Genomic DNA, 14,081 nt, shown 5'->3' on the forward strand with positions numbered 1-14,081 from the left:
CATACACATATCTCAAAATATATCTCTCTTACAAATAATAATGTAATATTAAACTTTTTTCACGTTTAAATTCAATCAATTATTAAATATTAAAGTCATAAGTACCCTTAATTGATGATCAGGCCCAGAAGGTGGCATACAATATAATTCTTGAAGTTGCTGTTGTAATGCAGCCATTTCTTGTTGATGACTAATTGGTGAAGAATGGTACATTCCTGGAGGTGGAGGGCCTCTCGGATCGTACATTGAAGTTTGGGAATGTTGCATCTGTTGAGGTGCATCAGGTGGTTGATTGCCGATCATTTCATCCATTTTATTACCATTTTGATATTGTGACATTGAGTCATTATACCCAATACCAGTAGAAGTCATACTGTTAGACCCCATGTGTTCCATAGAGCTTGGGTTCTGGCTTGTTGGCTGTAACTGTTGCTGCTGTTGCGCTGGTGGTATATTTGTTTGTGGTTCTAAAGTTGGAGGCATATCTGCAGAATGTGAAACAGGAATGTGTTGCGGTTCTAAAATGGTATATTTATTTTGTGCGTTAGGAGGATAATCGAGGTTATTTTGACTTGGAATAGAATTTGATTCACCCATATTAGGTATATTATTCATATTCAAATTACCGCTAGAATTAGAATTTGATTGGGATTTAGAAGAATCCAGATTTTGGTCTTCAGATGGCATGGCTGAATATACTGGTAATCCTTGGTCGTTAATATTTTGAGAAACCATTCCTCCGTTATGAGGAGGCCTTGGTGCTGACTGCCAATGTGGAGAAGTATTAGCTTGTAAGCCACTTCTATATCCTGGATAATCGGTGGTTGTATTAGTATTAACTGTAGGCATCACCATTTGTTCAAGTTGTTGAAGAGTACTCTGTTGAGCATAAGGAGATGGGCTGGAAGTAGCCACTGCTTTTGGGGTTAATGCTGTAGCAGGCCTTGGAGACATGTTAGATTGAGCGGAATGAGGGTGTGGTGAATGTGTTGTTGGTTTTGCTGGTGACATTACAGGCCTTGGAGACATTTGCGGCCTAGGTGACATTTGAGGTCTTGGAGACATTTGTGGTGACAGTTGGGGAAACTGTGCACGGTATTGCGGTTGAGGGCTTCCTCCTTGAGAAGTATGAGGTTTACTTTGGTTACCCCCACTAGGTGGCCCGTAAGAAGGATTACTAGGTACATCAATTCCCAATGACCTTTGTGGCATTTGTTGTTGTGGTTGTTGTGGTTGAGATTGCTGTTGTTGAGGTGGTTGAGGTTGCTGCGAAAATGCTGGATGAGAAGTCATTTGCGTTTGTAAATGATTGTAGTTTGATGGAGCTTGAGGATTAGGAATTTCAGGCATTTGCATTTGTTGTTGTGGATATTGTTGCATGTGATGTGGTGGTATTCGTGAAGAAACAGTAGTAGTGTTCTGTTGATGACCATAAGCAGAATACCCTGGTGAAGTGTTTGAATACATCATATTTTGATAAGGTGCCATTGATTGTTGTTGACTTCGTGAATAAACACTAGATGGAGTTTGATGTGAAGTCATCATAGATACATACTGACCCGGTTTCTGTTGATTTTCTTGACTGGGTTGTTGTTGATAACTCATGTGTTGTCTGTAAGATGGTTGAGCTATATGTGGATAATGCCTACTAATACCTGGAGCAGGATAATTAGACCAAGCTTGTAAAGCAGCTTGATCAGTGGCACCATACATGCCTGCTGCAGCATCTGAATAAGGTGAATACTGTGGCGGTCCAGATTGTCCTAAATTAGGTCTTAGGCCTGAAGAAACCCTACTTGATCCATAAGCTGATCCAGAGTGATTAGAATGAAAGTGATCCATGTGATTACCAGGGTTATAATCTGGTGCACTTGGCCCTGCACCACCTGGGGGTCCAAATGATGCAAGTTTTTGTAGTGGAGACTCCCCTTGGTGACCATGCATTTCTCCAGGTAACTGATATGGTTGCGATTGGGCATAACCTGTATTTGCAGGGGGTTGACTACCACGACCTGCCACATCAGTGAAATTATCTCCTCCCAATTCAGATAAACCTTCCAACATGTTTCCACCCACATCCTCTCCAAACAACTCATATGAATCCATAGTCTTCTGAACCAACTAAATACTGCTATTTAGCAGATCTTCATTGGTGTCGCCGTCTGACATTGTTTTATGTAATCGTAATTAATCAGTTTTGGATTTATTTCCTAGAAAAGAAAAAGTTTTAATTAATTTGGTTCAGTCTAAAAGATTATTATAAAAATTAACATTTTATTAATACAAATTTCAATATAGTTTAAAGATACAGTTGATGTATAAAAATGACGTTTCTTATTAAAAAAAAATGTTGAATGTTGATTGTTGATATGAATACACTAAAAGGGGAAAAGCTATACGCTTACGACTGTTATTATGAACATAACCGTTATAACTTTTCCTCTTTCAGCATACTCAAATTACGAAGAACTAGTTTATTTTAAGCTGAATGTTAAAAATGTTCACAATCCTATTTTAGTAAATTAGTATTCATACAAACATATCATATATAGATATTACAAAATAAAACTGAGTGTAGAATTTCATCAATCAAATATTAATAAATACTAAAATATATATTTTAAAATTTACATAGGCTCTAGTTTCTAATATGAAATAAATTATAATGAATAATTTATAAATAAAACAAATTTAACATTGGGGTTAACAAAACAATAACAATTATAATACATAATTTGAAAATAAATCTATAGTTATGGTTTTCAGGTTGTTATACATTACATATAATCTATTAATTCAAGAGAACCCACTATCTAAAAAATATATAATATGCTTCGTCAACAAATACCTAAATGATTTACCCAATGCATTTTTTTTTTTTACTAAAACTGGAGTAGTAAATATAAAGATCCATAGATAATAATATATCTCTTATATTATTACTATTCAATTTAATGTGAATACTAGCAATATAAACAATCATTTATTGGAACCAAAAAATAAAAATCTCAACCAAATCATATGATTGTAATGTTAAATTGACATTTTATTAAAATTACGGTATATTAAATAATTAAATCACTTATATCGGCTTATAATAGTCAAATAACATAACAAAATTATATAATTTTAGACTAAAATATAAAATAAAATAAATGACATTCAAATGCAATCACTATTGATAATTATTATTCAACAATAGAGCATGGATATGCATTCACATATTTATTCGGGTTGATCGTATGATATGCTAAGTGAACACAGAACTTGTTTCATGACATTACAATTTAAACTATGAAACTTTATGGTGCATATCATTATTCGAAATGTACCCATTTTCTTTAAGGTTTATTTTATAATTTTAATTACCTACATAATATTTCATCTTTTAGTATATATTTGGTCTTTTCTTAGACATTTTTGAAATAATTGCTATTATACCCCTAATATAGAAAAAAAATGTATTAGATTTTTATAGTTTCAATTAATATTGAAATAAAGTAAAAGGTACCTATAGGAATGAACCGGTTTTCCCAAATATATTTGGGAATAATTTTTTTTCTTATAGATTAAAACTAGTTACAAAACATAGATATTTAAAAAAAGTATTTAGGTATAGAATTTAGTATTAGTATTAAAAGTATTTAGGTATTTAGGTTCCATAATTTCAAATTTATTATTTTGGTGCATACTTGACCATTTTAGTGCATATATTTATACATATTTAAGATTTTTTAGCGCATATTTGATTGGTTTTGTAATTCAATCAAATCCGCGCTCTATTCATCAATCAATGATGTTTTTAATGAGGATACAACATATTATACACTTCAATCAAAATACTAATTTGGTATATACATATACTATAATACAAAATATAATTAAATAAATCTAAAAAATAAAAAAATATTGAAAAGCAATTTCTATCGGCAACTGGTAACCAAAAAACTCCATCAGCGGATTTTTAACGATTAAAAGTTAACCTTATATTTGAGTAACCTGTTAACAAAGTTACAATTTACCATAATATCAAAATAAAAGTTACATGGTATCTAAAAATGTTGGTATCGGTCTTAAGCCCTGTGGCTACACCAGCTAATTTTACTGCAATTAGCTAGGTATCTAGTAGAATCAAAATGATCCTCCCCAATATGATCATATTAGGTTAAATTGATTTACACCTGTTTAAGATTAAATGACATGCATATTATGAAGTTGTTTAAAAATTTTAGAAAATGTTAGCTGATATTTAATTATTGGGAAAATAAATAAAATAGTAGATAGAATAATAAATTATCAAATAGTAAAAGGTACCTACAATATTTATGAAGAATATAATTGTATCCTATGTAACATTACACAGTACCTACATATTTATTGAATCTGTTTTTATATCAATTTGAATGGCTACTAACTCATGTACCTAAGTATAAATAATGTACTGATTATTTGTAAGCCTTTTAATTATAATATTTCAATGTTTCATCACTTTTCCATTATTATCATTATTTAAATACAGTAATAGACATATTACTTAAATAAGCTGGTTGTTAGAAATATTTACACTTCAAAATCTATATTGTTTAATTTTTATTATTTTTAAATATATTTACTAGACAGTCAAACGATTTAAATAGAATACCTACTTTGTACAACACATTTTGATCAATTTTCTTAATATATACTAAAATTAAACACAACACATCAAAACCATTTGTTCACGTGAAAATATGGTTTACATATACAAGGTGATCAAAAAAATTGGAAACTCCTTAATTAGTGTTTGTATATTTTTATACATAGGTACATATACCAATAACAGATATTTAACACTGCCACACATTTATTAGGTAAAATATTTCATCACCTCGTTAACTATATCAGATTATCATTTATCAGTCATGATTAATCTAATAACTGTTTCCAACGTTTTTGAACAGCATGTAGGTATCTAACTACTTATATACTCTAAAACATAATATAAATGAAATTCTAAAGAACTTTTTTCTTATTATACAGAAAAATAAATAATAAATTCACTTGACTTATCTTTAAATATCTTACATCATATTGAAATAGGTACTTAGGTATATAAAAATTAAAATATTTTTTTTTAATAAAAAATAAGCAACAGCTGTAAGAGTTAAAATAATACACACATCAAAATTAATTAATAATATAGGTAATAGAAAACAAAACGGATAAAATATTTATAAATTACTTCTTGTGAACAAGTAGTAAGTAATTGTTAATTTCTTAATTGTAAGTACTTGGTAGAACTGAAGAGTTATTTAATTAAGATAGGATCATTTAAAATTAGGTAAAAAAAGTGTAGTTAACTTTTATACTTAAAACTTCTATATATCTTTTTTTAGTCAACCTAAATATTATAATTTCATAATGGTTTGTATGTATGCAGTTTAAATAAGTAATTTCATTTGTTCATATATATATACCTAAGGTACACAAATAATATAGTACTTATTTTTATATAAAATAAATATTGATTTGATTATTTTTAATTGGAATTTGTAACTTGGTAGCATTTTTTTTATTACAATGTTCATAATAAGAATGTCCGGACGAAAATGTATTGAAACTATGCGTCTATTCCTACTACTGATATATCTAACCTCTACTCAACCGCCAGTCATTTGCCACCACCAAGTGTAATTACACTTGGTGGCTAAGCTGCTGAGCAGCGACATTGCAGATTTTGGCATTAGGGGAGATCGAGGGGGAGGTAGACCAACGTATGAGCTCATTCAATATGCTTGTAACTGGCTTTTTTTACTATTAACAGATTATAAACATACCTACATAATGATGTTAGAACATGTGCAGATCTAATTTTAAATATTATTTCTTTATGTGTGATGATTTATAGAACAATATAAATGAAAACAATTTTAAGAAACCATATTATAGGTACCTACTTTTAATTTAATTCATGCTCGGCTTAACCTAATTTGGCACTAGGCACAACAAAATCAATAGGTATATCACGTGATTTTAAAGAAAAAACCATAAGCAGAATAACTACAACCCATATTTTACTTTTGAAGACCCAAAACCTAAAGCAGAATATTATATAAGCATTGTCTGAAAGTAATATATAGTAAATAATTTGAGGTTCACGTATCACTTTGTTTCATTATGGTTTAACATTCCTTATTAGTATTTACTATGAGGTTTATTACAGTAATGAAACATTATATTTATATTCAATAAATTTATATTTATATATCAATATCACATTTATTTATAAAAACTTGTTATTTGGTCGTCTTGGATAGCAAACATAAATTGGTAAGATTTTAAGATGGGTTTGAAGCCAATAATAGGTGAGCCCTCGGGTTAACCTAAGTAAGTTAACCTTTAATTCTAATTTCTGAAATAAGTAAGTAGGTACTTACTCTCAATATAAAATTGTTGTATGTCCATGCTAACCAATGAACAGTGTACTATTTGGTTTCAATTTAGGTTTTGTCAACAGTTTATTTAATTATTATTAATTTATTTCTCAAGATAAGAATACTGGGCCTCACTGAGTATTCTCGTGTGGAGGCCCAGGAGTTATTATGTGTACATGAGTGTAATCATTAGTAGTGTATAATTTACATGTTGTATTGTTTTATAAAAATTATTAATTATATAAGACTAAGTAAAATATGTGTATATCATCTAGTGAAACATTAAAACTAAACATAAATAAAAAAAAATATATATGATATATAGATATATATTTCTTAATTTCTAATTCTTAGGTTTTAGATTATATTTGTGTAAGCTATTGATTTTGTTTTGATTTTGTTTTGGTTGCAGTTTAAGAAAATCAAAAAAAAATTAAACTGGTGTTCCAAAAACTTTGGATTTCAGGACACAATTTAAACTTTAAAAATTCAACTATTAGTGATAAATATAATAGGTATATGACAGTTTTAAATATTGTGAAATCAAAAAAAAAAATGTTAAGATTTTTTAGCTTTTAAATTAATTTGAAATTAAAGTCGTTAGCAAATTAAATACTTACGTACGTTTAATATACATTAAAATATAGTATCAATGGGGTTTGGTACTTAAATTATTATGAAAATATATAATTTAAGAATAGAAAGCATAAGTAAATTCATTAAGAGGACGAGCTGCCTGCGTGTGTTAAATCTTCAATTTAGAAATGTACAACATAGCCTAAAACTGTTTTGTGTGTAGCAACTTTACTCGCTCTACAATTTATAATAGAATTACCAAAATTACTCAACGCATAGGGAAGAACTGTGTCTGTGATATAGCACAACATAAATACAATTAAAGTTATCAATTTGAGAACATTAGGTTTATTTTGTCTTTTTTCATTTAATTATTAACAATGATTGGTTAGTGTTATCAATAAAATTAAAAAGCTCCATCACAAATTAAGTTCTTCTCTATCCGTTGTTGTGGTATTTTGGTAATTCTACTATAAATACAGAGCGAGTAAAGTTGTTATACACAAAACAGTTTTAGGCTATGTTGTACATTTGTAAGACGGAGACAATGCATGCGGGTAGCATGTACTCTTAAGGTTGAAGTTTTTTTTAAATAGGTATTTAAGTGTAAATTTAAGACATGGTGCTTCAAGATATTAGGAGAAGTTTATGACTTGTGTGAAGGGTGTTCACAATGGGTTCATAATGATTACAATAGATCTGAATACATGAACCTACTCTACCTACATGACGACTAAAATCAAAAACAGTAAAAGTCAAATTAAAAGTAAATGATAAATACTAGCTTATAGGTAAACGGTTTTAGAACTTTTTTTTTTTATTATCTTGAATAAAATGAATGTAAATAGGTAGGTACCTACAATATTATATTTAAATACCCAAGATGTTTTGATTTTAATTTAACATTTTAAGAACTATGAAGACATAAGAGTATATTATATCAAATATTGCAATTACAACAATATAAACTGCCAAGTTACTTAAAAAATCGATTAATTATTTACCTAATGGTTAACTTAAATTTAGTGGACCACTGAATGACATTTAACGAATCATAAGTCAATGTATATTATGTCTCATATTCTGTATTTATTATACCTATACTCTATTCAGGATAAGAGTGAACCTCTCAGCTAACATTAACTGGTAGTATCCTCGCATAACTACTAATAAGTAACTCAAATAGCAAAAATTAGAATAACATTGGCACAACAGCTGTGTAAATTGCATTAACAATTGCATTAACAAAAATTGTGACCAATCACAAAGCGCCTAAACGTCATCTAGGGATATGACTGTATTCGATGGTTCAGTCTTCACGTGTGAGTGATCGAACCCTTGTCTTGAATAAAGTTTAAGCTACAAAGTACCAATATAATAACGATGGATTTCATCTAACTTGTTAAAATTATTGAAATACATCTGACAGTATAGGTGCCTAATAAGATAATTCCTCATACTTAATGCTATTAATACCTGCATACTTAAGAATAATCTACTAATTATAACATAGTTTAAGTATGTAAATACATTAGGTACCTATACAAATTATCAAATGTCTAATAAATACATTTTATTTTTACATTTTCAAATGTACCTATTGATCATTTAGTCATGAAAATTAGTTATTAGTATATTGTTTACTCAAACATTGCTTTAAACAATGGTGGATCAAAAAAAGAGTACTAATAAAATATCTCAGGTAATAAATTATTTCATGCATACCTACAGTAGTATTTATACCTAGGTATATTACCTATAAAATCTACATAAGGAAATTAAACATAAAAAACAAATACATCTAGGTAGGTTGTAATTATTTAGGTATAAATTTGATATAATTTTTATATTAATCAAAATAGATAGGTAGGTACCTACCAAGAAAAAAACTAAATATTCCTGTAGGTTTAATTTACTTTTATATTTTGTACTTTCACCACTATGGCTGCCAATATCATTTAGTGAAACATCAAAATTAGTCAGGTAGTCATAAACTGAGTCATATTGAAACGTTTTAAAGACAAGACTAGTGACTATTTGACTAAGTAAAGGATGTATTTCGTATTTTAGTAGAACCCTTAGGTTAGGTAGTAAACATAACCTAACCTAACCTACATAAAGATGTGTCACATCAATGAGAATTGTTAACAACATTTTTGATTTGTAAAAACACAAAAAGGTAATCCAAGCACCTGACAAATGAATAAATTGCTCTGCAGCATTCGATGGAAAAACAAACTTCCATCACGGTAGACTGTAGAGTGAAGACGCCGGCAGCAAACAAAAATAAAAAGAACAATATACATATTCACAACAGGAAGGGGACTCGATCAAAAACTCATAATCGTCTTATCCAGTACGTAAAATAATGCAATAATTTCAACACTAAAGCAAATCACAATCATAATAGTAATAGTAATAATAAGCGAACACGTATAATCGGGGCCTTACCAAAACACGGGTGTTATCCCGTCGGCGTATTCTCGACCGCGTCCGCACGAACGGTATTACACGCACGCACGCACGCAAACGGCGAATCCGGCGAATAGAAGAAAACCAAATTACGACCGAAGTTCGTGCGGCGCGACGGGACGACGACGGCGGCGGCGGCGGCGACGTGCACGGCGCGGCGGGACGCGTACCGGACGACCAAATGTCATGAAAAACTGTAACGAGCCCGATCGGACGGCGATCCCGGCGTTTTATTTGTTTCCCTTCCGTGTCGTTTGCGTCATTTACGGTTGCGGTCCGTGTTGTACACTGTCTATCCCTGTGCGTTGTGCATCACCATCGTGTAAACAACAAACAAAACGACGACAGTGGCGGTGACGGCGACGGCGACGACGACTACGACTACTACTACTACTACGGCGGCGGCGGCGGCGGCGGCGGTGACGGTGGCGGTGTTGGTGGCGGCGGCAGCGGTACTCTCACACACGCGCATACACACGCACACACAAGCGTATATACCCGTGCGCGTGTGTGTGCGTATGTATACATATACAGATAACTATTGTATATATACATGGGATAGTGGAATACATATACAAACGTATTTAATGTATATGTGTAAATATATGTCTGTATAAATATATATATATAATTTAATATAAACAGACGCGTACAAATTTACGCGTTCGCACGCACGCTGGTCGCTGACGCGGCTCTTTCTTTTTTACCAAAAACAAGGTTCATCCGTATTTGAAAACGCACAGAATTAATGCCGAAAGCGAAAATCATTATAAGAACAGGATAAGCGAAACGTCTACGAGCAAGCCCCCGATAAAACGCGTACACACACAACGCGCACAACGATAACAATAATAATAACGATAATAATAGTAGTAATAACGATAATAGTAGTAATAACTAATAAGCAATAATAATAAATAATAATAAATAATAATAATAATCATAATAATAACAACAACATAGATAAACAATCACGGGATGATTATTAAATTATCAATAATCGTTGTTTGGGGGGAAAATACGGAAGAAAATAAACTTACCGGACAGTCTCTCGACACAATCACATCATATATTCGGCGTGTGATGATATCGCGGCATTGTAGCTAAGCGGCAACAACGTGAACAACGACCATTCATGTAGGCGCCGTGACACTTTTAACGTCGGAATAACTGCGGCGGCGGCCAAAATGCATGTTACGCGGCGGCGGCGGCAACGACTCACGTTTCGATTCCAGTCCCGTGCGTGTTGACGCACTCGCGAACTACAACGACGGCGACGTGAAAATCGTACGATGTCTATCGCGAACGAGACAAACGAGACATCCGTGTCCGGATAAGAAACGAAAATTTTAACAACAAACGATAATAATATAATAATAATAAAAATAGTATATATGTATATAATGTGTAGTAGTATAATATTATAGTGGTAGTGGTAGTATTACTCCGTGTGGTAGTAGTAGTATAGTAGTAGTAGTAGTAGTAGTAGTACTGCACACCGTTTGTCGTGTGTGAGGCGACGTTCCCGGACTAGGTTCAATGGTATTTTGATTTTCGTAATCCGTTCAAATTTCTAAATTTCGTGTCATTGAATACACTACTACCGTCACTATTACTATATGAGGGTTACATTTACGGTATACTATTATACTACCTATCCAGCAATTTTACTTATTGCCAATAACATTAATTTGTGTTTTATTTGTGTAATTTATGTTTTATTTTTATTATATTATTATATGTGTTCCCGTTTAACAGTCAAAAGCAAATCCTCCGGCAGTTCACACACGCACACGCACGCACAAATCCGCGCACACGCCAATACACAAACATCACACACACACTCTCTGACGGTACGCCGCGGCGTTCACGAACTCACTTCCGCACGCACAGGATCGGCGGTACGGTGTACACACGAACCATGACGGCGAGCGGCGCCGTCGACGATTTGCCGGTTCCGACGGGTGGGGTTGGCCGGGGACGGAGTAGGGTACGAGCGCTCGCGTACATACACACACACGCGCGCCGCGATCGCGCCCGCGCGCGGCATCGACATTGTATCTTGGGTCGCGCTTACGAGTGTACGGGCAGCGCGTAACGCAGCACGCGATTGGTCGGGCCAGCCGTGTTCCGTTCAGCGGCTCTCGGAAGCGTCGGCCAATCGCAGGAAGCGTTACGTGCCGCACCGGCGGGATGATAATTTGACCAATAACGCATAATACGGTATATCGTCGCGGCGTCCTCCGCCGCCGTCGTTTATACTCTCTTCTTTGACCACAATGTTTTTACACGTCCGTCTGTATGACATATTACGCACACGCACACATATACACATACGCGCGTGCGCGCGTTGGTATGCATACGCGTGTATACGGGCGGGCGATGCCGCTCACTCCCCTCTCCCGCGCCAGACCTCTATCTACCCCTCGTTCGTTACCCGTCCATTTGGCCCACCCGATTTCGGACGATCCGCAGCCACCGGAGGGTCGAACCGCGGAGTATGAAACGGCATGCGACACGCGTACATTTTGATGGCATGTAATAACGATTTGATTTGACGGTAACGATAATAATTATCGTTGTCGTCGTCCGACTTTACGGTCGTCTTTTTTGAAAAAATAATTTTCCAGGACAGATTGCGTTCAACGGACAGTAGGATTCCTGTTGGAATTATATTTATATAATTATTATCGTCATTACTGATGATATAATTACTACCGCTGTGGTCTTGTGACCATTGCGTACGTGCCGCATGGGGGATTATAATGTATTAATGTATATATCGTGTCTTAACGTCGGTGGTTTCCCCAGACTACGAGATTTCCGCCAATGCATTTCTACCTACCGAATCTGCGAGTCTGTGGCGGCTGTGTTTCGACCACCGGTTGAAACGCCGGCGGACGAATCGCGCCAAAAACCCGGCGAGTCTCGCTTCCCGAGTCCAGACGCACGCGTTATATCTTTTCGTGCCGACGAAATTGTATTTTTAAAACATCGGCGGCGAAACATCAATAACATGACCGGTGAGAGAGCGAGTACCGGTGAGCGGGAGAGAAGAGCGAATGAGTGAGAGAGAGAGTGACGGGACAGTGGCGATGGCGTGCATAGAGTGGTGGTACCGTCCCGCTCTGCCCGTGTACAACATTCGGGATGAATAAGTTTTTTTTATACATTTAATTGATCTGTACGCCAGTGCTGTCAATTGTGCGGAATTGCAAGTCCAGCGTCCGAGAATCGTTTATTTATTATTATTTTTTTATTTCTCGATGCACTTTTATTTCACGTCCCCCTGCCGCTCGCAGGCACCGTGAATGCCGATATGACTACAGTCAACTACTACACCGCCGATGGCCGCCGGTGATAACACTCGCGCCGGCCGCAGCTGCTACGTAGCCTGTTCTCTCGACGGCGACACCGCCGCCGCGTCAACCGATCCAACCGATTTATGAATCGCGCGGACCTACATCGTCGTTTATGCGCTATCGTCGTTACGCCCTCACAATTCACATCCGCATGCATTAACAGTTTTAATGTTTTATTAACATTATTTTACCACCGCCGTCGTCGTTGTGATGACATTATGATAGGTGTGGCAAACCGTTTGCAGTCGTATAAACGAATAACGATATCGAATTTTTGTGCGGTCGACCCGACGACCCTTGATGAAGTGGTGGATGGCGGTGGGGGGGTTGGTCGTCGGTGGGGTAGCGGAGTACCGGAGTACCGGAGTTATCTTGCCTGGATGTGGGGTGGGGTTGGGGGGCAACGTCCGACAGTCGTAACATTTTCAGTGGCGACGCGCGTTAAGCGTGTGCGAAAATCCCGGTACGTCCGAGAGTATAATATAATGGTATCCGCCCGCCCGCCCGCCCGCCAGCCCGCCAGCGTGTGAAATGTGAATGCCTATTGCCTGTAATGCCTGCTTACGTGGCGCGGCGGCGGCGTGCCGCGAGAGAACAATCGAAAAATAAATAATTCCACTTTTTCTTCGTCCGGTGTTAGTTTATGGCGGGGCAATAGGTAGCGCTCGTGTGCCGCAAGAGTGCAAGACACGTCGCCGCGCGTAGGTTTACGCACAACAATAATACCTATATAATAATACACCATACACGATATACCGCTGTGATGTGTGTATTTGCCATTTAGACCGTTCGTAGATTTCACGATCGCGGCGAAAACGTATGAAAATAATAACGATCGTTTTGTCGGACGGCGAACAGGGGACGGCGGGCGGCTGCTGTTGTTGTTGAGTAGTTGTTATGTTGTTGTATTGTGCCCACCGCACGTTATTGACCGGAGTTTATTCTCCGTCGATTTCCAATACCTCTGTAACCGACTACCGTATGGCCAATATTGCCCCATGTAGTACGCGCGTTCCACCCTCCCTTTCTGCCTACATCCGTATATACCGTATTATTATGTTTTATGCTCAACTACCTGGCTATATGCCTACTTTGCGCTCTACAAATGTCCGCATTTGGTGGTTATTATTTTCATTTTTTTCCACGTGTTCTATCGAATTTGCTGTACGTTGTTCATTAATTCATTACGTACCTGGTACATGACAATATGACGTATAGAATATATTTCTGGCTCCGAAATAAAAAAACTTTGTACACC

General features: G+C 35.3%; 1 protein-coding gene and 1 non-coding gene across 6 annotated transcripts in view; both read right to left on the reverse strand.

The window, feature by feature from the left end:
• Positions 1-11,339, reverse strand: part of LOC100164870 (chromodomain-helicase-DNA-binding protein 7) — a 40,055-nt gene extending 28,716 nt beyond the window's left edge. For 3 of the 5 annotated variants that reach the window (XM_016808724.2, XM_016808725.2, XM_016808722.2), the window contains exons 1-2: positions 10,502-11,339; positions 106-2,210 (exon numbers count right to left, since the gene is read on the reverse strand). In XM_016808724.2, the coding sequence (XP_016664213.1) occupies positions 106-2,106 (2,001 nt within the window). In that variant the 5' untranslated portion in view covers positions 2,107-2,210; positions 10,502-11,339. Of the gene's footprint in view, positions 1-105; positions 2,211-9,440; positions 9,851-10,501 lie in introns of those variants that run through there. The other 2 variants (XM_008190209.3, XM_016808723.2) reach the window with 2 other exon arrangements.
• On the reverse strand, positions 2,383-2,443 carry Mir965 (microRNA mir-965). Its single transcript, NR_040169.1, has one exon. It is a non-coding gene; the product is annotated as a microRNA mir-965 (primary transcript).
• Positions 11,340-14,081: the final 2,742 nt, after the last annotated feature.

Source organism: Acyrthosiphon pisum, chromosome X, assembly GCF_005508785.2.
Source record: "Acyrthosiphon pisum isolate AL4f chromosome X, pea_aphid_22Mar2018_4r6ur, whole genome shotgun sequence".
Classification (NCBI taxonomy): Eukaryota; Metazoa; Arthropoda; class Insecta; order Hemiptera; family Aphididae; genus Acyrthosiphon; species Acyrthosiphon pisum.